Source organism: Corapipo altera, unplaced genomic scaffold (assembly GCF_003945725.1).
Source record: "Corapipo altera isolate COAL_440 unplaced genomic scaffold, ASM394572v1 64, whole genome shotgun sequence".
Classification (NCBI taxonomy): Eukaryota; Metazoa; Chordata; class Aves; order Passeriformes; family Pipridae; genus Corapipo; species Corapipo altera.
The window spans coordinates 10,127,601-10,152,730 of record NW_020884893.1 but is presented as its reverse complement, the minus strand read 5'-3'; the positions used below and the strand labels follow the sequence as shown (position 1 = coordinate 10,152,730).

Below are 25,130 nucleotides of genomic sequence, written 5' to 3'. Positions count from 1 at the left end.
AAGGATAAAGAAAGAAAAGACTAAGAAAGAGCGAGCGGGGCGGGGCGGGGGAGGGGAGGGAAGGGGCTGGCGAGGGCGGCCCGGGGAGCGCGGGGGGGGCCGGGGGGCCGCTTCCCTGTGCCCGCCGGCGGGAGCCCCCCGTGCGCTCCCGAGTCGCGGATCCCCCGGGGGGGTCTCCCTGCGCGCCCCCGCCGGCGGGTGGGAGCGGCCCCCGGCGGGATGGGATGGGATGGCGCGGTGTAGGGAGTGTAAGACCTCCGGAGAAAGAAGCCCTGGGGGGTGGCAGGAGGGGCTGTACTGGGGGTCCTCCCACAGCCCCCGCAGTACCCTGGCCCCCGAGCAGCTCCAGACAGGGGGTCCTGGAATATACCGGGAACATGCAGAGCTGCATGTGCATGTGTGTATACATGTGTGCAGATGTGTTCATACATGTAATGTCTGGGGGGATTTTCTTCTTTTCTAGTCCACCCCAGTCAGGCAGAGTTGGTGTGATCCCCAGCACTGGTCTGTGTCCTGGATGGATCCTGTGGCTCCCAGTTCCCGTTCCTGAGTTGCCCCAAAAGTGCAGCAGCACAGTGAGTGTCTCCCGGGGGACTTTGAGCTGTTCCAATGATGGGAAGGACCTACTGAGGAACAGGATCGTGGGATTCAGCAACCAGAATTGTACAAAAACAACCAGCGTAAGAGCCAAAGCCACAGATTTGGTGTCTCCTCAGGCGAAGTGCTGCTCTGCACAGCTCTGCCAGTTCTGGGCACAGACAGCTCTCCCAGCTCCAGGCATGGTGGGCACAGACAACTCTCCTATCCTCAGGCACAGTGGGCACAGGGTTCCCCCCTCTACCAGCCCTGTTCATGGTGTCCAGCACTCTTAAACCCTTAAACTCTTAAATCTGAGCAAGAGCTCAGGCTGGAGTCATTTCCACTGTCATGTTCGTGGGAATGGGCTCGAGGCCGGGACTGGGGCTGGGAAGGGAGACAGGACTGGGGCGGATGGGGTGGCCCCGGCGTGGGCTGCAGGCTGCCGGGGCAGTCTGGCTAACGAACATTTGTCCAGGGATCAGTGAGCGGCCAAAGGACAGGCTGTGAAAACAAGCCGAGACGGGAGGAGGTGCAGCTGGGCTGCTGGCGTGTGGGAGGGAGGACGGCGCCAGCGAGGCCTTCGCGTTTGCTTCCCATTTCCCTGGGAGCTGGCGAGAGCCCTCCCGTCGCCCACATGGATCACGAGTGCTGCGAGGGCTCAGGCACCAGGGGTTGTGCAGGTGGGCAGAGGCTTGGCCGTGGGGACTGGGCTGGGGTGCTGGGCTGAGCTCACACACAGCTCCCTGCAGGGCTGGCCCTTGGCTCCCAGCCTCCTGCCCGGGATCCCCAATGCCAGCTGGGGCCAACTGGGCAGCTCCTCCTCCCCACCAGCAGCTGATTCCTCCTGTAATTGTGTTAGTTTGCTTACCAGCTTCAGGCTTTTTGTAGTTCCTCTGAGTGCAGGGGAGCGTGAGCTCAGGGCTGTGACCTTCTTTAATTGTGTAGTCACCTCTGAAATGAGCCCAAGAACTTGCTTTGGCTCTTGCACCTCCTGATGGGCACCAGACTGAGGGTAGGGAGGAAGGCAGTGTGACTGACCGGGTCCTGGCACCAGCACAATGGATCAATCCCTCTGTGGCACCAGCAAGCAGGAGGGGACAGATGTGGAGCTGAGCCCAGAGGGACCCCACCACCTTGGCACCGAGAGCAGCAGCTCCCCACCTGCACCATGGGGTGCCTTTTGCCAACTGTGCTGAGCTGGGCCACCCTATGAAGGCACTGAGCGTGGCTGGGTCCAGCCCTGCATCCCCCAAAGCATCTCCCCATCCCCTCCTGCCAGCCTCAGACAGTGAAGCTCAGAGCTGGGAGTCGGCTGTTGGGGAGCAAGCCCACCCAGCAAAAGGCAGAGCTCTTTGGGGCCTCATGGGTGCCCCTTCCACCCCGAGGCCCCCTGACCCCATGAGCTCACTCTCCTCTGCTGCTCCCATTCTCCATGTCCTGTTTGTCCCGAGCAGCTGCTGGGACAGGCTTCATGTGGCCTCCTGCCCTGTCCCTCTGCCGGCACAGAGCCACCATTCAGATCCCCCCCCTGGGCTCTGCCCGAGGTCACCATTCCTGCATTTTTATTTTTACTTTTCTGCAAAATCAACCCCCTTGGCTCTCTGCATCCCCCTTTGTCTCCCACGAGGCTCCCAGACCCTGTGTCATGAGCTGGCGTGCTGCGAGAGGAGCCCGCCTGTCTGGGGGAAGGCAACCCTTGGTGGGGGGAGAGATACTGACTGCAGTGCCGGTCCCAGGGGTCCCCTGGGATGTCACTGGGATGTTGGGCTGGAGGGAGGGTAAGGGCGGTGAGCCCAGTGTCAGGGTTGGTCTCTGTGGCTGGGCTCCTGGTGGACCCTATGTCCCCACACCCAGGGTCCTTGCCTGCTGCTGGCCATGCCCCGCAGGGGCTGTGTGAGCTCTGGGGTCCCCGGGTGTCCCCACTGACTCTGTTTGATGAAGCAGTCAGGGCTGGCGTCAGCAGTGACCCCACGCTGGCCTAGAGCCCTCCCAGCTCCAGGAACAGCTGTGGCTGGGTCACGCTGAGCCTGCAGCTGGGAAAACAACCATAGAGGAGCCCCCACATGTCCCCCAGATGTATTTTTAGATGCTGCTGGGTCAGAGGCTGTCAGGGACGTGCAGGTGACAGTGGGCAGCATCAGGCTGGCAGCAACACCACACATGAGGCAGTGGGCAGGAGCTGCAGCTCCCCACACCTCGATGTTGACAGTGTTTCTCTGAGCTCTGGTGAAGTGCCTGCTGGTCTTGGGATGACCACAGTGGCCACAGGTCCTGGTCACAGCCCAGTTCTGTTGGTGACAGTGAACTTGTCCTGGCTGGAAATGGATGTGGGAGGTTTTATTTTGAGCTGTTGACTTTTCTTTCCAAGTTCCCTCCAAACCCATCCGGGCTGCTCTTGCTTTCTTTGCCGAGTCCCTGGGTTTTCCCCGGCGTTTCCCCAGCCCACATGCGCCTGCCGGTGGAAGGCTGGTGAGCAGCAGCAGTGCTGCCTCTGGCACCGGCACACGCCGTCGGGGGAATTCCCGGGGTGATTATGGCACCGCGGGACACAGGTGTGTCCGGATTTCCTTGCAGATGGAAAACGTGCCTGGATGTCCTTGCTCACCGAAGCAGCACTGCCCCAGCCCAGCCCCTGCGATCCCTGGGGAATCCTAGCACGTGGCTGCAGGGTGATTTGGGCCATTGTATCACGGGATAGATGTGGAAAGAGCTGGGACAGGATGAGGAACCGCCTGCACGTGCCAAGGAGTGTGTGGGGCCACAGGGAACTCTGGCCTGGGGAGCAAGGGGTGTCATGGGGACAGCGGGGAGCGGTGTCCTGATCTGAGCAGGGGACAGTGGCAGCACAGGAAAGGGAATTCCTGCAAGTCCCTGCCCTCCTGGGCTACTGGCTCCCATCTGACCATGGCCCATTCCTTCTGCAGCAGCCAGGGGGGACTGGCCTCTCCCCAGCAGAGGAGCCCTCACGCTCCTGGAATGGGCAGAGAAGCTCAGCAGGAGAAGCCTCCTCCCATCTGAAAGGCTGGGTCAAACAGGGCAGGATTTCACGCTCAGTTCCTTCTGTCATCCCTTGCAGGAAGCACTCCTAGGAGCATCCTGTGTGTCAAACTTTAGATGTGGTTTTGGCTGTTCCTTGCCAAACACGGGAATGTTTAGTTAGGGTTTGGCTCTTTGCAGGCTTTTTACAGTTCAGCCTCAAAAATTTGCTCAAATCCAGGAGGAAGACTTCCTGGTTTTGCTTCCTATCTGTGCTACTCCCTATAAAATTTCATTTCTCCTCATGGAAGATGTTCTGATTCCTCAATGCTCCTCCTGGATGTCTTGACTGCTGGTTTGAAGTAGCCTTGTTGAGGTGGAGTGTCACCATGGGAGGTTTGGGTGCTCCTCCTCTGAAACAAGCCAGACCCAGCAATGAGCTGGTGATGAGTGACAGGAAGGGTCATGGTGCTGCGGAGGATGTGAGTGGGGATTTGGCCTTTCACCCTTTAACTCTGCCCTTGGCTGCTTCTTTCTGGGCAAAAGAAGCTCTGCCCATGAGCTCCTGGCTCCCAGGGATAGATTGGGTTGGCACTGAGGATCACAGCCTGTGGGTGCCTGTGGAACACAGCTCTGCCCTGGACAGTTTGTCCCTCTTTGAAGGTGCCGTCCTTGCCATGTCCCTGTTTCCCTGCCCTGGATCTCAGAGCTGACAGTGACTGCAGTGCCACTTTCCAAAGCTGTAGCCACTCATACAGGCCCGGTGGGCATTTGCTGGGCATCTGCCAGACAGCCTGCAAGTGACCTCACCAAAAGCTCATGGGAAGAAAGGCAGAGGGGAACCGAGTGCACTGGTCTCTCCATCCCTGCTCTCCACGTGCCGGGTTTCTCCAGCACAGACACTCAGTGCTCTGTGACCCCATCCCTTGGGGTCTCCTGGGGCTGCAGCACCGGGGGATGGCCATGCCATGCCAGTGGCTCTGCTTGAGCAATAGCTGCATTTCACAACATCCTTGCTCGGCTCAGGGATGTTGCCTCTGGCAGCCAGGAGTTCCCTGGATCCAGCACGAGATCTGCCTGCATCAGCAGCTGCGGGTTTCCTGTGCCTGGACCCCAACAGGAAATGAAAGTAACTGAATCATTTCTTCTTCCCTCACCTCTGTCCTGCAAGGAGAGATCAGCCAGCCCAGCTCTCCCAGCTGGGGGCTACGGGGGTGCTCCCCCCTTGCCCCTACCTGCCTGCACCCAGCTCCTGCCCCTGTCTCCAGCCACTGTGACAAGAACTGTGACCTGTCAGGGCCCCAGAAGTGTTGCCTTTGGGGCTTGATCCTGGAGTGATGGATGTCTCCTCTTGTGCATGGCTGCTCTGTGTTGGAGCCCTGTGCCAGGGCCTTGGGGTGCAGGAACGTGTCTCTGTCAGGCTCTGCTGCCAAACCCAGCTCTGCTCCACTGAGCACCTGCTGCTGCCGCATGCAGGGACTGCTGGCACTGACAGAGAGCTGGAAACTGGGCTGTTGCCTCTCAGTTTCCACTGCCCCTTCCCTGCCTTTGATGAGAGGCACCAGCTGTGCCACTGGGTACAGGTGCCACGGTGCCAGTGGCACAGAGGAGCAGGGCGGTGGCCGAGCAGGAAGCCCTGTGGATCTGGGGACGCCCCGCCTGGCTCCACACGCCTCCCTCGCCAGAGGTTCCCGTTTTGGCAGGGATATAAAGGTGGTGTGGGCAGGGAGAGCACAGCACTGCGGGAAGCCAGAATGGGAGTGCAGAACCTGGCAGTGGCTTGCGGGGCACTGGCCTTGTGCCTGGTGCTCACCACAGCCACCAACCCCGGCTTTGTGGTGAGGATCACCCAGGCAGGCTTGGACTACGGTGGGTTCTGCTTCTGATTTCCCTCCTTGCAGATGTGCTGGTGGCAGAGGGGTAGAGCTGGGCCCCCTGTGAGAAGTGCAGGGTCCTGGGGCAGGATGGGGCTTCTCAGCCATGGGTGCCCATGTGGAGAGCACATGGTCCTGGGTCAGGATGGGAGAATCCTTGGACACGGGTGCTGAATGCGCCATCGCCTGGGGCTTCCCCTTTTACATCCATCTGCCCCCCTCACCAACCAGCTTGATGGAGCCCCTGCAGAGGGGACCAGACCTGTGGGGTCTCGGAGAGCTGCACCCAGGTGTTGAGGGAGGGGCTGGTCCCATGACACATGTCCAGGCAGCTGAGCCATGAGCCCTGGAGGAGTGAGCTGTGGAGGAGAGAGGAGGTGGAGAGCTGCAGGGTAGGGAAGTGACAGAGATGGATGGGCCCTGTGCTGGTTTTATGGAGGCAGGCAGAGCCCTGGCTCCAGCAGAGCACAGTTATGGATTGAAATACGCTGTGTGAGAAACAGCTCATTTAGCTGGCAGCTCTGCCAGCCGTGCGGGAGAGGACGTGACTCCCCTTCCCAGACAGAGGCAGGGAGGCATCAGCACCCACTGATGCCGTGCTACTCCTTTAGGACACAGGCTCCATCCAGCTTTTCCTGCTGGCACTGAGCATGGACCAGCCTGGTGCCTGGGACCTCCCATGCTCCTCACACAGTGCACAGCCTGGAGAGTGAGAATTGAGACCTCTTTCTCCTTTCTGTGGCCACCACCTTGCCCTGGGCTTGCAAGCAGGACACCAGGCAACCTCGTCTGGGTGCTCACAGGGCTGGCTCTGTACAGGGAGACTAAAGCCCACCTGAGAGGTGGAAAGCATCACCTGGATGATCCTTCCTCTGCACGCCTGAAGTGTGCTCCAGCTCCTGTGGCAGCAGTGGCAGTGATGCTCTCCCTGTGTCCCTGCAGCCCATCAGCATGGAATTGCAATGCTGGAGAAGAAGCTGGCCGAGCTGACGCTGCCAGACATGTCGGGTGACTTTCGTGTCTTGCGTGTGGGAAAGGTGCACTATGAGCTCTCCAGGTGAGCCCTGCCAGCACCCAACCCAGGCGATGGGCAAGGGGGGGGGTGGTGGCAGTGACCTCCTGGAGCAGCGAGGAGCATCCTGTCACCTCCACAGCTCCCTGAGATGTTGACCCTGTCCCTGGTACAGGCAGAGATGTTCCTGCTTCACCCCCTGCCCAAAGGGAAAAGGGAACTGGGGTGATGGTACTCTGGGTGTGGGTGGAGTTTGTGAAATCGAAATCCTGGTAGCGGAGGTGGGCGTGCCTGTAGGACTAGGACCCCCCACCTCCACACAGAGGAGGAGCCCAGCCCCTGTGGATATCCCAGCTCCCTGCTTCCTCCACTCCTGCTGCACAGGTTGTGTGCTCCCACCACTGTAACATAATTTTCTTTTTATTCATTTATTTTTAGACTGCGCCTTCGCAGTTTCCACCTGCCCTACTCACGGATTTCCCCTGTCCCCAACGTGGGCCTGCAGGTTGCCATCTCCAACGCCTTCGCCGAGCTGGATGGGGACTGGCGGGTGAAGATGCTCTTCATGTGCGTGCCCAGCTCCTCCCCTCCCTGCTTGGGTGCTCACTCTGTGTCTCCCTCTCTGGGTCTGGACAGATTTTTTCCTCCTCTCCCTCTCCTGTGTGTTTTGGGCAGCTGTCACTTTGCTGCCCCAGATATGATGGATAAAACAGGGTGGGAGGCAGGAACAGGACACATGATGAGAGAGTTTTGCATGGACTCTCAGGTCTCTTTTCCACCTCCCCTACTTGTTCTCACTCTCCTCTATTTAAAGGTTACATCTCCTAGTTTATGTGCCAGTGAAATTTGTTTCCCCTGAGTTTAACAACTTTCCCAGTCTCCTCTGGATGCACCATACAAGGAGGAGTCTGAGTTAGATTGATCCATCCCAGAGCTGATTTGAGGTCCCTTCACCAGGCCTTGGCATTGAGAAACATCCCTTTCTCATCCCCCTCTCCCTGCAGCCGGGACCACGGGTCATTTGACCTGAAGGTGGAGAATGTCTACATCAAAATCAGCCTGAGGCTGGGCAGTGATGCCACTGGGAAACCCACCATCAGCACCTCAGACTGCAGCACCCGCATCTCCAAAGTCCGGGTGCTCTTTTCGGGCAAATTTGGGTACGTGACTTCACGGGGAGATCTGGAAGCACTTTGTGTTGGCCCATTTGCTGTGGGAATGTAGCCCTGCCATTGGAATGTGGCTCTGGTGCAAGGAGTAAGATGTTGGCATATCTGAGCTTGCCTGGTCTTAAATCTGGCCTGACTTTCTCCTGCTGTGGCTGCACGTTTAAGGGGGTTGGGGGCGGTTAAGGCAGATACCAGACTTTTGTGGTTTACCAGCAGGTCTGTTTGCAAATGTAAACCCTGAGGCAAAGCCAGAAGCCAAATTGGTGTGGGAACAATGTTCCCAAGGTCCCACATCTCTAGGGTCTCCCTTTTATGGGCACATACTTCTGCAGCAGTCCCTGAGCTAGAGACAGGGCTCCTCTCTGTGTTTCCCTGCAGGTGGCTTTACAACCTCTTCCACGGTGCTATTGAGTCCAAGTTCAAGAAGATTTTGGAGAGTAAGGTATGTGAGCAGTGTAGGGCAGGGCTCTGCATTTTTCTGATGGTCTTTAGCCCTCACTTGTAGCTGATGTGCTGGAAGGATCGGAGCAGATGCAGGGATGTAACTAGAACCAGAGCACAGGACTGTGTTGCCAATTTGGTGAAAATGGGCATTGCGGGCTCCGTAGCATCATGTGTCTCAGGCTGAATTTGAAACCTGCAGCCTTTGCCAAAGCCCAGTGTAATTGGTTCCTAATTAACAAAGACTTTTCTTTCCATGTGGTCAGTTAATTAGATCTTATGCCTCAGCCAAACTCATTGTAACAGAGGGAACCTGATCAGAGCTGTCCTTTAACCAGCTGTGCTCTGGAGGGCTTTGTGGAGCACTGGGGGGGAAACTCTCATTCCTGGATTTCAGACACTTGCTGTTTTGTTTTATGGAGGGGGGTCAGGGAGCCCTGGTACTGCCACCTGGTACAGACACTGACATGAAGGAGACCTGCAACAAGACATGGAAACAAGCTGTTAGCAATAATTACTACAAGGATAACTGGCATGAGTTACAGCCTCCCTGGATGTGAACCTTGTTCAGGAAGGAGGCAGTTGGAGAACAGGCAAATCCCACTGCTGAGGCAGATCCCATCCTGCCCAGGCACTATTCCCAATACCAATTTCCCAAGGCCCCTGGGGGCTGGGACAGCAGATGGCCTGGCAGCAGAAGCCACGCTGGGACTCAGAGGTCTTTTCTGCTGTTTTGCTGCCTTGAAGGAGGACAGCTCTGGGACTGTGAGGGGACCCTGCTGCCCTCTCTGCCTCCTCTGGGCACCCTCTGCCCCCCACACATTCCTTGGTGTCTTTGTGTGAGTGATGGGGTGAGGGGTGGGGGGCAGGAGAGGGCAGGGGCTGGGAATGCACTGCCCTGGAACTCCCCCCACACAGCTCAGTCACGACCCAGCCCGGGCAGCCTGTGTCTGCCTCCTGCTCTCACTGCACATGCTTGGACAGTCCTCATGCCCCCAGTGCTGAGGCACCATTCCCGGGGAGATCCAGCTCACAGGGAAATCCAGGTCATGGGGAAATCCAGGTCACAGGGAGATCCTCATCACTGGGACCAGGGCTGTGTTTGCCTGTCTGCAGCAACGTCCTTGCAGGAAGCAATGGGGCTTTTCCAGCACAGACAGACAAATATCGCTGGGCACAGGAAAGAGCAGCAACCTGCTGTCTCTAAGGCCATGCCCAAGGCTCTGTTCCTCCTCCTCCCTGGCACTGCCCAGCCAGCAGCTTCATCACTGTCAGTGTGGTCACTGCCCCTCCGCAGTGCTGCATCTCGCCATCAGCTCTGCAGGCTCTCTGCCTGGTCAGAGATGATGGCTGGATCCTGCTGGTAGTTTCTGTGATAATACAGGGAGAGCACTGGAAGGAGCTTTGCAGATTTTCTCAGCCACCTGCAGGACTGTGCCTCGCAGTAAATTTCCTGGATTAAATCCCCACTAATGCCAGGGCTTCAGCTGGGTGTGACAGCAGCAAAGGGATGTGCTCTTCTGTCCTGGCATGGGGTTGTAGGAGCTCAGGAAAGCTCAGCTACGGTGCAATCAGTGCTTCTGCCCCTGTGAGGTAGGTTAACCTTGCTTTGGCCAAGTCCTGTCAGCTCATGGTTCATTCCTGCACCAGGGAATGATATAAACCCTGCTTGTGTCTTGGACACTTAATGTGCTGTCTGATGAATGGAGACAATCATCACTGTGTACTCTTTTATTTAAGCAGGCTTTGTTAAGGAATAAACCCAGCAGCAGGCAGCAGAGCAGGGAGTGTGGCCTCGGCTCTGAGTGGGGGCTGTGACCTGGCTACCCCTGCTCAGCTCTGTGGCCTTTCCCTCACACAGGTCTGTGACAGCGTGGCCGAGTCTGTGCACAATGAGCTCCAGACATATGTCCGGACCCTGCCAGGTACCAGGGGGCTGCACGGGGGTTTAGGACCTGGTTTTCCTTGCTTTCCCAGCCATGAGGACAGCATTTTACCTAGTGTCTACTCCCCACCTCCTTGTATTCCTGCACCCAAGCTGGGAGCTGGGGAGGACCTCATCAGCAGAGACATGTCACTGTGCACTTTGTTTGGCTGCAGAGACTCCTCCAGGAGCTGTGCCCCAGGACTGGTAGGGGCTTGGACTGCCTTAGCAGGGGCCACCCAGGCCATTCCTCAGGTCCAGGAGCTGGTTTGCATGGCTGAGAAACAGCCAGGAGGAAAATGGGATTTTTTGCTTCTAAACAGAAGCAAGCACACATGCAGCTGGTACTGAGCTGATGCACAGGGAAGCCCAGATGCAGCACTGCCTGAGTGCCAGTCAGGGTGATCTGTTCACAGATTTCCCAACCATCTCCATCTCGCTCACCTCTCTGCCTTGTGTTCACAGTCACGGCCAAGATAGATGCCAGGACTGGGATCGATTACTCCTTCGTGGCACCCCCAGTTGCTACTGCCCAGTCCCTGGACACAGGCCTGAAGGTGAGAGGCTGCCCTGGGGACACTTGATTTGGCTGATGCCATTGCCACAGGTGGGTGGGTAACGAGGTTTTGGTACCTGCTACAAACGCTGTTTGCCAGCCCAGGTCAGCAGCTGAGCTCCACTGCTATTTGCCCTCCTTCTCCAACTCTCTCCCTTCTTCCAGGGTGAATTCTACTCTCTGGCCCACCGCTCCACTGTCCCCTTCTCACCACTGCCGCTGTCCTTGCCCTCGGATCACGATCGCATGGTTTACTTCGGGGCCTCCAGCTACTTCTTTAACACAGCCGGCTTCGCCTACCACACGTCCGGGGCACTGGTCTTCGAAATCACGGATGCCATGGTGAGCAGTGCAGGAGGGATAGGGCTGGCCCCGAGCCCCTGGCAGGGATTCCATTTGCTGAGGAGCTCTGGTGGCAGCCAGAGGTCTTGGAGGACCCCCAGTGGAAGAGCTGGGGCTGTGGGATGGGGCCAGGCTGTTGAGCACGGCAGCACATGGGGACGGATGGGCTCACCAGGGGCTCTGCTGTGCCACATTGCCCCAGCGTGACAGTCCTCTCCCTGCAGATCCCAAAGGATGTTGATTTCCACTTGAACACCTCCACCTTCTCAGCCTTTGTTCCCCAGGTGAGCAGTCCAGCCCTGCCTCCCCAGAGCACCTGTACACAGAGGTGTTCTCCCCCAGCAGCTCAGGTTTGTGCCACTGTCCCCACTCTCTCCCTGGTTCCATGCAGCTGGAGCAGATGTACCCGAACATGCCAATGAAGCTCAGGCTGTCCACCCTCACTGCCCCGTTCCTGAACATTGGACCAGGAGGAATCTCTCTCAAGCCCGTTGTGGATGTCCAGGCTTATGCCATCCTTCCCAACTCCAGCCTGGCTCCTCTCTTCGTCCTCAGCCTGGTGAGTTCATGAACAACCTGCAGCAGTGAGGCAAAGACAGAGTTTGAATTGTGCTCAGTCCTGTTGCCCAGCTCCTGCCAGGGGAGGTGCCACGTGCTGTCCAATGCAGTGGGGGTCCCCAACAGAACAATACCCAAGCTGACAAATGCCAGGTTTAATGCTGGGTGCAAACATGCCCCCGGATGGGCAGCAGTCTCGCTGTGTTTCAGCTGATCAGAACTATTTCCTGGGTGTCTGGTTTGGGGTGAGGTGGGATGGTCACTGCTGGAGCTCTGTGCTCTCTCCCCAGACAGGGAACGTGTCTGCTGTCATCGACGTGAGGTCTGGCCACATAGTTGGGAGCCTGAATGTGGGCAGGTAAGGAGGGGAGCGGCCACTGCTGGGCAGGGGGTGGCTGGGGGTGTTTCTGTTCTGGGCTCCCAGGGACAGAGAGCGGGTGGGGAGGTCGCAGAGATGTGGACCTGGTGTGGAGGGGATGAACTGAGGCTGGAGGGAGCAGGATCTGCACGGCCATCAGTGGGTGGAACTGCTCTCTCCACTGGGACATCCCTGCTCCCTCTGCTGGGACATCCTCCACAGCACCACTTCTGTCCCTGTGCAGGATCAAGCTCTCTCTAAAGGACTCTGTTGTTGGCACTTTCCAGGTAAGTTATCCTTGAACATGACCAGAGCCCCCAGTGTGGAGTTGAGAGCCTGCTGGGAGCCAAGGAGAGAGCTCATTGCCCCTGTCCCCCAACACAGGACCTCGGGGTGCCCTCAGGACCCCACACTGATCCTGCCTCAGCCTGCAAGGCTGGGAGAGGATGCAGAGCCAGATCCATTGCTGCTTTTACCCCTGCACTTCCTACCCTGCCAGTGTGGCCAGACAAGGCTGCTGGTCTCCGGCAAAGTGTGTGCCCATCCTGGTTCATCATCCCTTTTTCTTTTCCTAATTATCCTCCAGTGCCTGCACATCTCCTGTCCTGCGGGCTAAAGCTTTTCCTCCCCCTCTCCCCACTCCCCAGGTGCGACTGCTGCAGTCCATAATGAACATCTTTGCTTCCAATATCCTGCTCCCCCGTCTTAATGGTGAGAACCTGCTGGGGGGAATGGGGGTGCTGGAGCAGCCTCCGGTCGGGTTGCTCCATTCAAGTGGTCCCAGCTCACTAATTAAATCCCCGTTGCCAAGGCTGATCCAGGGGTAAAGCCCACAGAGCGTGCAGGAGGTGGCTGTGAAGCGGTGGGATCCTCTTGCCACTGTGACATGCTCCCAGCAGCACACGCAATGGAAAAACTGAGCCCTATGCATATCTTAATGCTTTCCAGACCCTCTCCCCCACTCCCTGTTTCTCCTGCCTCTCCAGCACTTCAGGCCAGAGCGGGGCTGGCGGCTGGAGGGGCCCAGGGGGCTGTCATGGCACAACACACAGCCCCCAGCCCTGCCGTGGAGCTTGGGAGGAATTTCCTCTGCCTGCCCTGCGAGCAGCAGAGGCAAGGAAGGGGCTGGGGGGAGGAGGTGGCTGCCTTCTCTGCGTGGCCAGTGCTCCCTTCACTGCCCTTCCCATCCCAATGCAGCTATGTGTTGTCTTTTCCAGCCCGGTTAGATGAGGGTTTCCCTCTGCCACTGCCTGACAGGATACGGCTCCTCAATACCTTCGTAAGGTTCCACCAGGTGAGTGAGGGGAGCACCTGGGCCCAGCTGGGGACCATCCTGCCACCCCTGAGCCCCTGCCAGCCATCACAGCCTCCAAATCCAGTTCCCACAGCCATGTTGGGAGGGAGCAGGCAGGAGGGTGATCCCAACACCCCAGTGGCAAACCAGAGCCACACGTTTTCCATCTGCACGGTGGATGCCTGGGGCAGCATCACATCCTTCTCCAGTTCTTGAACTTGGGGCTTGAATTTCCCATGACACTTTTTATAGCATCTTTAGCAGCAGTGTCAGCCCCCAGCCCCCTCCCTGCCCCATGGGCAATGTCTGTTGGGATGCTGTGAGGTGGGACACAGCTGCTCCCTGCAGGGCATGGGAGCCTGTCAGCCCCCGTGGAAGGAGCTGTGCCGGGTCCTGGGGAGCAGAGAGAGCCCCTGTGGTGGGAGGTCTTAGGGAAACCCCAGAGAGGTGTCACCACAGTGGCTGTGAAATGCCTCCAGAGCCTGCCAGGGTGAAAATTAGGCACAGGGGCTGGCAGAGCCACGTGCCAATCCTGTCTCCCTCCTGGGGTATGATGGGTGCTGGGGAGTACAGCTGCCAGGGCTGGTGTCAGTCCAGCGCTTTTTCTCTTTCTCCTAGAATTTCCTTCTGCTTGGAGCAGATGTTCATTTCCAACCTAAGGCATGAAGATAAGGCTATGAGGGACCTCCAGCACCGAAAATACCCCCTTGACTCCTCCACCTTTCCCTGCCCCTGGCCCTGCTTCAGGAGCCAAACACCACTGATCCTGCCAGTGTCCTGCACCACTGCCCTGGCCTGGACTGCGGCCAGGAGCAGCAGCACCCCCAGGGCTGTACCCCCCGTCCCCTCACTGGGGCCTTACCCAGTGCTACTGAGAGCTGGGGGTCCCTTGCCCCCAGCCACCCCCTCCCCTCCTCATCCCAGGGCCTCTCAGCAGCAATAAAGGCGCTGGCGCCGGGGCCGTGGTGTCAGTGTCACTGTCTGTGCCCAGGGCCACAACGGGCTCTCTGCGCTGGGCCAGGCAGGAGTGAGAGTGGGAGCAGGACCACTGGGCTCATCTGTTCCCATTGTCACAGCCATGTCGAGGCCCCATGGAATGCCCATGTCCCACCATCCTGTCCCTTCGCTACAGCGAAGACCCAGCGGAGAAGGACCTGAGGGTGCTGATCAACAGCAGCTGAACACAAGCCAGTGTGTGCCCAGACAGCCAAGGCCAGTGGCATTTTGGCTTGTATCAGGAATAATGTGGCCAGCAGGACCAGGGCAGTGATTGTCCCCTTTGTAGTGGGCACTGGCGAGGTCACACCTCAAGTGCCATGTCCAGCTCTGGGCCCCTCAGTTCAAGAAAGACATTGAGGGGCTGGAGAGTGTCCAGAGAAGGGAAGCTGGAGAAGAGTCTGGAGAACAAGTCCTATGAGAAGCAGCTGAGGGAGCTGGGGTAGTTTAGCCTGGAGAAGAGAAATTTCAGGGGAGACCTTCTCACGCTCTACAACTCCCTGAAAGGAGGTCGTAGCCAGGTGGGGGTCGACCCTTTCTCCCAGTCAAGCAGCAATAGGATGAGAAGATCTAGTCTTAAGCTGCTCCAAGGGAGGTTTAGGTTGGACATCGGGAAGAATTTCTTGGCAGAAAGGGTGATTAGATATTGGAATGGGCTGCCCATGGAGGTGATGGAGTCACCGAGTCTGGAGCGCTTAAGAAAAGACTGGACATGGTACTCAGTGCTACATGGTGGTGTTCCGTCATAGGTTGGACTTGATGATCTCAGATGACCTCGATGACCTTTTCCAACCTAAATCATTCCGTAACTCCGCGATTTTCGCGGCGGTGCCGCGCGGCTGCGGGGCTGGCCCGGAACGGCGGCGGGGCGGAACGCGGGGCCGAGGGGCGGGGAGCGGCGGCCGGGCCGCTTTGGTCGGCCCACCCGGCCGGTCCGTCCCCGAAAGCGCCCCCCCAGCCGCGGCCATGCTGCCCGGGGCCCGAGCACTGCGGGCGGCGGGGCTGCTGCGCCCGCCCAGGGCCGGGCCCCGCACCGGGGCCGCCCGCAGAGCGCGCTGCGGGCCGGGACAGCGGCCGGAGGGGCGTGGGGTCGCGCTGCCCGCGGGGCCCGACCTGCGGCACTTCCTGAGGGCAGCGGCCGTGAGGGAGACGGGGCCGCCGCCCGAGACGGGCTCTGCCCCCGGGGCCCCGAAAGGTCTGGGGGTCTGCAGGTCCGCGAGGCTCGTGGGGTCAGCCGAGCGGGGGGGAAGCGGGTTGTTTGGGAGCTTTTGGGGCCCTGAGGGAGTTTTGGCACTAGAAGGAATTTAGTCCTTGGCTCCGCACTGGTGTGTCTCCCCCGCCGTGGAGCTGGGCAGGGATTGGGTTGTGCGCCCCCCGTCACGGATCTGGGCAGGGAACAGGCTCTGTGTGTGTGTCCCCACCCTGGAACTGGGTAGGGAGGGCGTTCCTCTGGCACCTGCCCGCGGTGTGTGCTGGGCTGTCAGCGGGGCTGTGGGCAGAGCCCTGGCTGCTGTGCCCTGTGGAGGGGACGGTTTTCATTGCACTGGGAGTTGTATCTCAGTAAGGACACAACAGCTCCAGGCCCAGACTTGTCGTGTTGCAGAGACATGCTCTGAGCACATGGGCTTCCCGGAGTGTGTCCTTCGGTTATCCTTTGTGGGCTGCAGGTGAAGGCAGCTGCGTCTCTAACTCCAGTGATGGGATTGAAGGCTTCTTCCTATAGAGAAGGTCACAGAACAGGCTGTGGATGGGAGCTGAGCAGGTCCCTGACTGTGTTGCAGTTTACCTGGAGACCTACGGCTGCCAGATGAACGTCAATGACACGGAGATCGCCTGGGCCATCCTGCAGAGGAATGGCTATGCCAGGACGAAGGAGCTGGATGAGGTAAGGCAGCATCTTGGCAACTCTCCTGGAGTGCAGGGCTGTGGAGGCCTCACACCCTGGCTGTGCCTGCAAGTCCCAGCTTTCCTCTGGAGTGCAGTCCTGCAGCATGTTGTGATTTTTGCGGTCTGAGTTCTGCGGAGTGGAGGAAACTACCTAACAAGTGTGGTAGAAAGCTGTGGGTTGTCTTTTTTCTTTAAACTGCTGGGCTCCCTCTCAGTTGGAGAAGGATTGGACACAGCAGGGTCCTCCTGACTCATATTTGAGTTTAATTCTGTCATTTAGTGGAAGACTCTACTTGTCTTCTCTTACTTTCTCGCACTTTCTTGTTTGTTGAAACCCACTGTGTGCTCAGGCAGGTCTTTTTGCTTGACTTAAGTGAGTTTTATAGTCTGCCTCTTCAGGTTACCCAGGCAGGGCATGAGAAACTTATCATCTGGCTTTTATGAATTCTTCCTTTTTTGTTGCTTTCAATTTAGGCAGATGTGATTCTCCTTGTCACCTGTTCCGTGAGGTAAGGAAACTTTTATCGCTGCTGGTTTTGGACAGTTTTTAAGGAATTTCCATTTGAAAACCAAAGCAATAAATGTATTGTGTGAGGAAAGGAGTGTGCAGGTGTGAAAGTGACTGTTTAGTTGAGGATAGAGCTGGCTGATGCCACGATTTACAACATTATTTGTGCTATGAATTGCTTTTCTATGTAGTGAGAAGTTGTTTGGTAGTGCAGGCTCTGTGTATATGCCATGAGCAGTGAGAGACCTGCACAATCAGTGCTTTAATGATTTCATTTTTTAATATTCTATTTTCTCTTGAAGTGGGTGTCTAGTACAGGGTGTCTAGTAGTTCAGAAGTGTGAGAAATACAGTTAAGGGCAATTTGATATAAATACAAAGGGAACTTTGCTTGGTTTTTTTGAATGGGGAAGATCCTGAATGCTCACTGTCACTTGCAGTGTAGCTCATACTGTGGCTACGGTACTTTTTCTGCCCAAGAGCTTAGTCTGTTTTTTCTGCAGTGTAGATGCTTCCAAGCAAGTAAAGTGATAACAGATAAGATAAAGACATAACCCCCACACCACAAATGGCTTGCCATCGGGTCCGTCAGGTGGATGATTCCCTCCCTTTAGCTGAATTCTCCTCAGAAAGTGCTTCAGGTTGGGGCAATTTTAAAGTGCAACAGCTGGAACAACCAGTTTTCCTGGCTCCCCAGGGAGAAGGCAGAGCAGGCCATCTGGAACCGGCTGCAGCACCTCAAGGCGCTGAAGGCCCGTCGGCAGCCGGCTCGTGCACCCCTGCGCATCGGGATCCTGGGTACCACCAGCCTGCACTCACTGTTCCCCTCTGGCAGCACCCGCCTTTTCCGTGGGGTGAAAGCAGCTGGGAAGGGCTGCAGGGCTGTAACAGGGGGTGGGCACTGCCTAATGAGGACTCTTCTCCTTTGGCTGCAGGATGCATGGCTGAGAGGCTTAAGGAGGAGATTCTGCACAGGGAGAAGCTGGTCGATATCGTGGCAGGCCCCGATGCCTATCGCGACCTGCCCCGGCTGCTGGCTGTGGCAGAGTCTGGCCAGCAAGCTGCCAATGTCCTGCTGTCCCTAGATGAGACTTATGCAGACATTCTGCCTGTCCAGACTAGTGCAGGTGGCACGACAGCGTTTGTGTAAGTACCTTCTGCCAGTGCTTGTTTCTGTGGCTCTGGTTTGGAAATCTGCTGTGCAGAGCAGAGGTGCCGGTGACAGCAGCGGCCCAGGAGATGCAGTGCCTGGCTGCACTCGCTCCCAGCAGCCCAGAGGCATGAATTTACCAGAATGTGTGTTTTCTGCTGCTTCGCTGTGTGACTGCGACCTGGAGAGCCTGCCCCAAGCTCAAGCTGTCATGGACTTCTCTCCCTCACCTTTGGGAATGCTGACTGCCTCAGCCTGATGCTGCACTGAGTGATTTCTGTCCCACTGATGTCTGTGCCTCTCTCATCCCCTGCTTCCTGTGATGCCCTGCCCTAGGTTCTGTTATTTTTTCTTCTAATCCCACACACATTGTAACTTCTGTTGATTTTATTTCTGTTTGTTTAGTTTTGATAATAACACTCCCAAACATGAAACCTCACTCTGCTCTGTGTGGCCATAGCATACGGAAGGACAGTGGGAAGGACCTCTGATCACTGCCAGGCTGCAGTGGAAGTCTGTGCCTTGTTCTTTCCAGCTTTCTTGGGAATGTGCATGAAGAATCAGGAGGTGTTAACTCAGGGCAAACCAAAGGCAGGGTGGGTGGAGGGGAGTGTGAGGTAAACTGCAGAGCTGTGCCCAGAGCTGGTCTGTGTGCAGAGCTGGCTGGAGGCAGCAGTGCTGGGCACAAAGCAGGGCAGGATGCAGCATGGATGGTTCTTGCAGAGCAGTCGTGGTGTGACCTGTGCTTTGTGTCTGGGCAGGTCCATCATGCGGGGCTGTGACAACATGTGCACCTATTGCATCGTGCCCTTCACCCGAGGGCGGGAAAGGAGCCGCCCCATCGCATCCATCCTGCAGGAAGTGAGGATGCTCTCGGATCAGGTGAGGCAGAGCCTCCTCCCACCTGTCCCAAACCATGGGAGGAAGGGTGGTTTTTGGTAGCAGTGTTTTCAGTGATACATTTAACCATCTCTGCCTTTATCTGTGGAGATGAGGTTACTCTGGGGTTCCACCACCGGTTTTTTGACTCCTCTTGTAATACTCCATGACAGACAGGGAGAGGAGGGTTCCTTGGAAAATCTTTCAGGTAAAACTATGACTGCCCTTGCAGCTTGTCCATCCTACCCAGGTTATATTTTTTCCTCTCTTGTTTATTTTGTAGGGAGTGAAAGAAGTGACCCTCTTGGGTCAGAATGTCAACAGCTATAGAGACCTGTCTGAGGTGCAGTTCCAGTCAGCAGCTGCCCCAGGCCTCAGCCGTGGTTTTAGCACAGTCTACAAAGCCAAACCAGGAGGTTTGCGCTTCGCACACCTGCTGGACCAGGTCTCTAGGATTGATCCAGAAATGAGGATCCGTTTCACCTCTCCACACCCCAAGGATTTTCCTGATGAGGCAAGTGTAAAATAAACACCTGGACCTCTGCTTGCAGGCAGGGAGGCAGCTCTGAATTGTGAGATGTGGGCTGTGCTGTCTTCCCAAGGGGAATGTGGAATCCCAGACTGGGAACAGCAGCTCCTGGGACAGGGATGTTGAGGCTAAAGCTTGCAAGTTTGCAGCTTGCTGGCTTTTACCAAGGCACTTTTGGGACCCTGATAGAGTTGAGCCATCTGGGACATCTCCTGGTCACTTATCACAGGTCCTGCAGCTCATCCAGGAACGACACAACATCTGCAAACAGCTGCACCTCCCAGCCCAGAGTGGGAGCACACGAGTGCTGGAGGCCATGCGGCGAGGGTGGGTCACCCCGCGGGGAGCCCTGTGCCCTGCCCTCTGATTTGGGGTGCTGGTTTCTCCTCCCCAGTTCATGGGTTTCCAGTGAGCAAATCCATGTGCTGTTCATTGCAGATACACAAGAGAAGCGTATTTAGATCTTGTGCACCACGTGCGTGAGTCCATCCCAGGTGGGCGTTCCCTTTGGCTTCGTCTGAGCTCAGCACAGCTGTATCTCACTGTCCTTTCCTGAGTGAAGCATTCCTCTTTTCCATGAGGGAAGTGTACAGCCATGTCTCTTACAGGAGTGAGCTTAAGCAGTGATTTCATCGCTGGGTTCTGTGGGGAGACAGAGGAAGATCACCAGCAGACCATGTCCTTGCTGAGGGAAGTCCGCTACAATGTTGGCTTCCTGTTTGCCTACAGCATGAGACAGGTGAGTGCAGGACCTGGTGGAGAAGGCTGTTACCTCTGGACATCTCACCTGACCACTCAGTGCTATTTCTCACAATAACACAGTTTTTAAAAGCTATTGAAAATCATACCCAAAAACTTGCTATAGTGGTAGATTCTTTTTCTTGCAGGCAGGACTTGTAGGGTGTGGGGTTCTGCAAGGGCTGTTGTTGTGCCTGGGAGGCTTCCAGTTCCTCTGTGGAGTGTCAGGGTTGGTTACTGCTTGGTGACCTGGCTCTGCAGATGCTCCAGAGTGATTGCAGGGAAGCAGCTCTGTCTGCAGAGACCCAGCTGCTGGTGCTTTATTTGCTCATGAGGACTGTGCTGATGGAGCTGGGCTGGAGCCCAGCTGTAGGGACTGTCAGTTGAGTTAGAAGGTACTTCCATGAGAAGAGTGGATAGTTGATAAATCCCCATTAGAATGCTGTCCAGAGTATGTGATGCTGATGAGGAAGAGGACAGGAGGTTGGGAAACAAGGAAGCAAAGGAATAGAGAGCATGTTTCAGCACATGGGACTAGAACTAGAAGAATCCATTGCCTGTCCTTGTGGACAGACAGACACAGGCACATCCTACACAGGAGCTGCAAAACTGTTTCACAGCCACTGATACTCAGTGCCCTACATCAAACCTTCTGCCTAAAAGGTGGAGCAGAAAGATGTGAGGAACTCGAGGACGCGGCTGGTGCTGAGCACCCAGAATAATTCCTTTGTGAATACAACCTTTAACACGTGGAAAGCCATTGCTGGAAGAGCAGCAGAGCTGGCTGGGGTCAGACAAAACTCTGAGCTCAGGATGGGTGTTGAGGGGCCGCACTGGCTTGGTGTGTTTGCAGAAGACCCGGGCGTATCACCGGCTGCAGGACGATGTGCCCGCGGACGTGAAGAGGCGGCGGCTGGAGGAGCTCATCGCTGCCTTCCGGGAGGAGGCTGCCAGGGCCAACACAGCACTGGTGGGGCAGGAGCAGCTGGTGCTGGTTGAGGGGGTGAGTGCCTGAAACCAAGTAGTCCTCTTCCCCTCTTGCTGACCCTGTGCAGAGCAGTCACCACTTCTGCCCTCCCTTCTCACTTTCCCCACGTAATCCCAGGACTCCCCAAGAGTGTTTCTTCACCCTTAAGCAGACAGCTTGGTTTTTCCAGAGCATTGAGCTGAGCACTAAGGATGGGATCAGTTAGGGATGTGTCTTTGGCCAAGCACAGAATTAGTGCTTTTGGTGTGTGTGTCACCCAGGAGCTCTGGCCACAGGGCTCTGTTCCAGGGCTTGCTTAACGGCGTGGAATGTGGGTTTAACACCGTCAATAGCGCTCAATTAATTCCCGAGGCAATAAATTCCCACCAGTGAATCAGAGCGATTGCCATGCAGGTAATGTTCCCTGTCCTCCTTCCAGCCCAGCAAGCGCTCTGCCTCGGAGCTGTGTGGGAGGAACGATGGCAACATCAAGGTGATCTTCCCTGATGCCGAGCTGGAGGATGCTGCGGACTGCGGGGCTCCAGGCAGAGCCCGGCCGGGGGACTACGTGGTGGTGAAGGTGACCTGCCTGCAGTGCTGTTCTCTGGAGCAGCTGCTGCCAGAAGAGCCTAAAATTAGAGTGGATCCTCCCCAGCCTTTCCATGCCTGAAGACCTGTGTTGTTTCTTTCAGGTGACCTCTGCCAGCTCACAGACCCTGAGGGGAGTTCCACTCTGCCGGACAACCCTGTCCCATGCTGCTGCCTGTCGCTGAGGGTCCCTGCTGCCCGTGGATGGAAGCAGCACATTTTCTCCAGGAAGAAACAAGAAAGTGTTGTCAGGTGGAGATACGGTAGAAAACAGGGAGATATATGTATATTAAAATTTATTTGTGAAATAATAAAATACATATATATTTCTGCTTTGGCTACAACGTACCCCTCGTAGATGTGTGCAAGTTCGTAGGCAAAAGGGGTGGAAGGTGTGTGTGAACTTGCCAAACACAATTGCTGTGAGATTGTGTGTTTTGACTTGCTCTGAGGCTTGATCCACCCTGGCAGTGCTGCAGGTCCATCCTCTGACTGCGACCACATCTTCTAACACAGCCCAGCCTGAGAGATGCATGTGCAGAGCCGGTCCTTCCTACAAGCTCAGCTGAATATAGGAGCTGCAAAAGCTGGTAGTGCCTGAAAAATACAGCTCCAGTTAGCTGCTGGAGAATAGTAGGGGTACTGTCAAAGGGGACAAAGAACTGAAAGAACAGGAGAACATTGATGAATTTTCTCCAAATATTGGCAAAATGCTTGGAAAGTGGAGGCAAGAACCCGCACCGTGCTCGTGTGTTGGAATGTCACGCTGGACTGTGGAATGTAAAATGGTGTTTAGCGTGCACCAGTGAATCTGTTGTGTCTGAGGCTGAGGGAATGCAGCCTTGCCCTCCTACTGGGGAAGATTGGATCTCAGCTACAGAGGTTTTCCTTGTCTCCAGGCCTGGGGGATGCATGGTAAGATGTGGCTGCCAGCCAAGGGTCAGCTCTGGCCTCTTAGAACTTGGGGTGCAGCTTTGTAATCCAAACATCCCTTTGCTCGCTAAAGAAGTGGTTGAACTGATTTAAATTGCCAGTAAGTTCTGTAAGTGCATCTGACAGTTCCTTGTTTTCATCAGCCTGCAGCTGACCCCAGCTGCACCATGTCACATTCCAGCCTGCTCTGCAAAATTCAAACAAGGACCTGTGACCTGCACTTATGAGTAAACTGAGATGTGAGAAAGGATCACCCCTTTTCATACAGATAATGATGTCATTAGAAAAAAATCTTGTAAAAGACTCTATCCAGTGACCAGTTTTGAAGGAACAGCTGGTAACAGAGCAGTCTTATGTGACTTTGCAGAATTTTTAAATAAACATGAAAGGGTTTTGCTGGAAAGCCTTCTCTCCTGCTCAGCTCTTTCTGGGCTATAATTGTATCTCTTTGAAAACAGCCTGGTTCACTGAATATTCATTAGGCTTCAAGAAACAAATACATTTTGCTTATTATCTCAGTGCTGAGTCCCTTCTCCTAGAAGTGAATCTGCACAGTCAGCATGGTCCCTGAGGGCTCTGAGGTGCTGACAGGCACATGGGAAGGTGTCTTCTGCCCCAGTTCACAAACCAGGGCCTGGTCCTCTGCTGCCCAGTGAGGATGAACCTTTGACATGGGAGGTTTTTCAGGAAGAGGCAGCAATTTAAGTTGAAATCCCAAAGGCAGCAGCAGGATGTATAAGCATCACCCCTCAGAAGCGACCCATGCTGAGGCCAAGGTTTGTGTGGCTAATTAACCCCGCCGGGCAGTGGCCCAGTTTAACTGCCCTGCGGCAGCTCTTCAGCTCATGTTTCCTGGGCATTTTGGGATCGTGGCCCAAGCCAGCACCCCTGGAAAGGGCTGACACTCACCTTTCCCTGCTCGTTTTGACCTTCTCCCCACGAGCACCTCTTTCAAGTGGGAAATGCAGACCACGGTGTGCCCTTCCCCCTCCATCCTGCTATGAGGCCATCTGCGGCCGTTTTACAATCATTATTTTAAGAGCGGGAGACTAATGAGGAGGAGAGCTGGGTTTTACATTTTGATGAGGAGGTGATAATGCTCAGTGCACGGCCTCCCCAGGGAGCCGTAGCACTCACCATTTGCTTTGCCTTTTTAGTTTTTATAGGCCTCGGGAATGAAGACTGAGGTTTTAAGGCAGCAAAGCATCCATTAGGAAGAGCTTACGGTGACCTTGGAGACTGAGTCAGTTCTTTGGCACTGCCTGAAAGCAGGAATGTGTTGTTTTTCTTGAGGGCTGGAGGTAGGATGCAGTTTCTGTGTCTCTTGTCAGATTTGCTCCTTGAATCTGGCTGTTGGGAAAGCTGAGCTCACACCTCGTGCTGATTCTTGCACATGTCTGTTCCCAAGGGACGAGAGCCCTGAACTCCCCCGGACCTCACATTTCCCACGCTGATGTTCAACCTGTGCCTTCTGCAGGTGCAAGTGTTGCCTTCCCAGCCAGTCGTGCCCTGGTTACACCCATGGGCAAACACCTAAGGAGGCATTTGGTGGATCAGGTTTCCCAGCACAGACCTGAAGTGCTGGGATGACATTTACTTTCCAAGCAGACGTGCCCTGAGGCATCTCCTGACACCGGGATTTCGTAAGGCACAGCCTGTGCTTTCCTTTATGCTGGCGGGGTGTGTAGGCAAGGCTGGACATCCCCCTCGCACAGAAATAGCTTCACCTGGCAGAAAGGTCGCTGTCAGGGAGAACAAGAGCCTGTTTGTTCCCTGGAGCCCCCTCACAGAACGAATCTCTTTGTGCTCGGGGAGCGGAGGCACAGACTGCGGCAGGCACTCGCAGCCTGTCTTCACTGCTCATCACTGGCATTTACTGGCCCAAGGACAGTCTCAAAACTGATGCCCATCGTTGCCTACACGCCCCTGCCCAACCTTCTTCCTTTCTCTAAGGCTCTTGAAGCAGCTTGAGCAGAGCACTGGGCTTTTCCCAGCGTCAGAGCTGGCCAGGGTGTGTCACGTCCTTCCCCAGAACCCCCGGAGCTCTGCAGTCTGTTTTCCCTCTGCATGTCATGGTGACGGTGGAGGGAAGGACGGGTGTTTTCCCTGATGGCAGCGTTGCAAGCACAGTTTGCTTCAGGTCGGCCAGAGCCTCACTCTGCTGAGGCGGTGGCAGGTGACAAGGAATTGCCTCTGAGCGATGCCAGCAGCCTGCCAGGCTGTGCCGGAGGGAATGCTTTCCTCCCCTTCTCTCACGGGTTTTCACTTCAGCAGACAGGCTCCATGTGCCTGCCAGCCCATTCCCCCAGGCCTCCTCCTCCTCCTTGCTGTACCGCAACTGCTTGTGGGCTGGGGATCCAGAGGGGTTTCCTTCATCACCGTTGGCTTTTCATCACCATTTCTGAAGCCAGCTCTTGGCACCGAGCTTAGGGATTTAATGCAACATAAAGAGCTTTCAAAAATGTTTTCCAGTTCTAGAATCAGATCTGTCTTCCATTCTGGAACTGGCAGCAGTTGGGTTCCAGTAGGACAGGTACAACTGCTCCTACAGGCTCCTCTGCAGCCAACAGCAAACTCTGTGCTCTGCTGGAAATGCATCGGGCTGTCCATTGCCACTGCCTGGTGCACTCCTAGACCAGCCCCAGGCTGCCCTGCAGCCCCCCCAGGGTGGCATTGTCGTCTGTCCCCAGACTCCTTCCATGTCCCTGTGCCTTCCCAGAGCACTGTGGGCTGTGACCTGCATGGCAATGACAGAGGCACCGGTGGTGAGTGGCTGCTCTGAGTCCTTGGGGTTTGTGAATTCAGAGGGTATCTCACAGTCTGTCATAGGCTCTGCTACTCTCTAGGGCCTAGGAGTCCTGTGGCTTTCCCTC

General features: G+C 56.2%; 2 protein-coding genes across 2 annotated transcripts; both read left to right on the top strand.

Annotated features, from left to right (window-relative positions):
* The first annotated feature begins 5,274 nt into the window (after nucleotides 1-5,274).
* Nucleotides 5,275-14,043, top strand: BPI (bactericidal permeability increasing protein). The gene is made up of 15 exons (XM_027646166.1): nucleotides 5,275-5,424; nucleotides 6,372-6,486; nucleotides 6,880-7,008; nucleotides 7,446-7,601; nucleotides 7,989-8,052; nucleotides 9,913-9,976; nucleotides 10,441-10,532; nucleotides 10,697-10,873; nucleotides 11,098-11,157; nucleotides 11,265-11,432; nucleotides 11,722-11,789; nucleotides 12,034-12,076; nucleotides 12,437-12,500; nucleotides 13,007-13,083; nucleotides 13,702-14,043. The coding sequence occupies exons 1-15, from the start codon at nucleotides 5,310-5,312 to the stop codon at nucleotides 13,747-13,749; spliced, it is 1,440 nt and encodes a 479-aa protein (XP_027501967.1). The 5' UTR covers nucleotides 5,275-5,309; the 3' UTR covers nucleotides 13,750-14,043.
* Nucleotides 14,044-15,047: 1,004 nt separating this feature from the next.
* CDK5RAP1 (CDK5 regulatory subunit associated protein 1) lies at nucleotides 15,048-23,439 on the top strand. Its single transcript, XM_027646167.1, has 14 exons — nucleotides 15,048-15,274; nucleotides 15,861-15,964; nucleotides 16,441-16,475; nucleotides 17,171-17,271; nucleotides 17,409-17,619; nucleotides 18,385-18,505; nucleotides 18,786-19,016; nucleotides 19,261-19,358; nucleotides 19,470-19,525; nucleotides 19,640-19,770; nucleotides 20,623-20,772; nucleotides 21,176-21,316; nucleotides 21,429-21,576; nucleotides 23,415-23,439. Exons 2-13 carry the CDS (start codon nucleotides 15,887-15,889, stop codon nucleotides 21,507-21,509), a joined length of 1,434 nt encoding a protein of 477 aa, XP_027501968.1. The 5' UTR covers nucleotides 15,048-15,274; nucleotides 15,861-15,886; the 3' UTR covers nucleotides 21,510-21,576; nucleotides 23,415-23,439.
* Nucleotides 23,440-25,130: the final 1,691 nt, after the last annotated feature.

Excerpts from the sequence above, each read along its gene's own strand:
- CDK5RAP1 (XM_027646167.1), top strand. The coding sequence starts at position 15,887 with ATGAACGTCAATGACACGGAGATCGCCTGGGCCATCCTGCAGAGGAAT. Across the intron at positions 19,526-19,639 it reads CGTGCGTGAGTCCATCCCAG|GAGTGAGCTTAAGCAGTGAT; the intron begins GTGGGCGTTCCC and ends TGTCTCTTACAG. Across the intron at positions 20,773-21,175 it reads AGCTGGTGCTGGTTGAGGGG|CCCAGCAAGCGCTCTGCCTC; the intron begins GTGAGTGCCTGA and ends TCCTCCTTCCAG.
- BPI (XM_027646166.1), top strand. The coding sequence starts at position 5,310 with ATGGGAGTGCAGAACCTGGCAGTGGCTTGCGGGGCACTGGCCTTGTGC. Across the intron at positions 7,009-7,445 it reads CGGGTGAAGATGCTCTTCAT|CCGGGACCACGGGTCATTTG; the intron begins GTGCGTGCCCAG and ends CTCTCCCTGCAG. Across the intron at positions 11,790-12,033 it reads GGGAGCCTGAATGTGGGCAG|GATCAAGCTCTCTCTAAAGG; the intron begins GTAAGGAGGGGA and ends GTCCCTGTGCAG.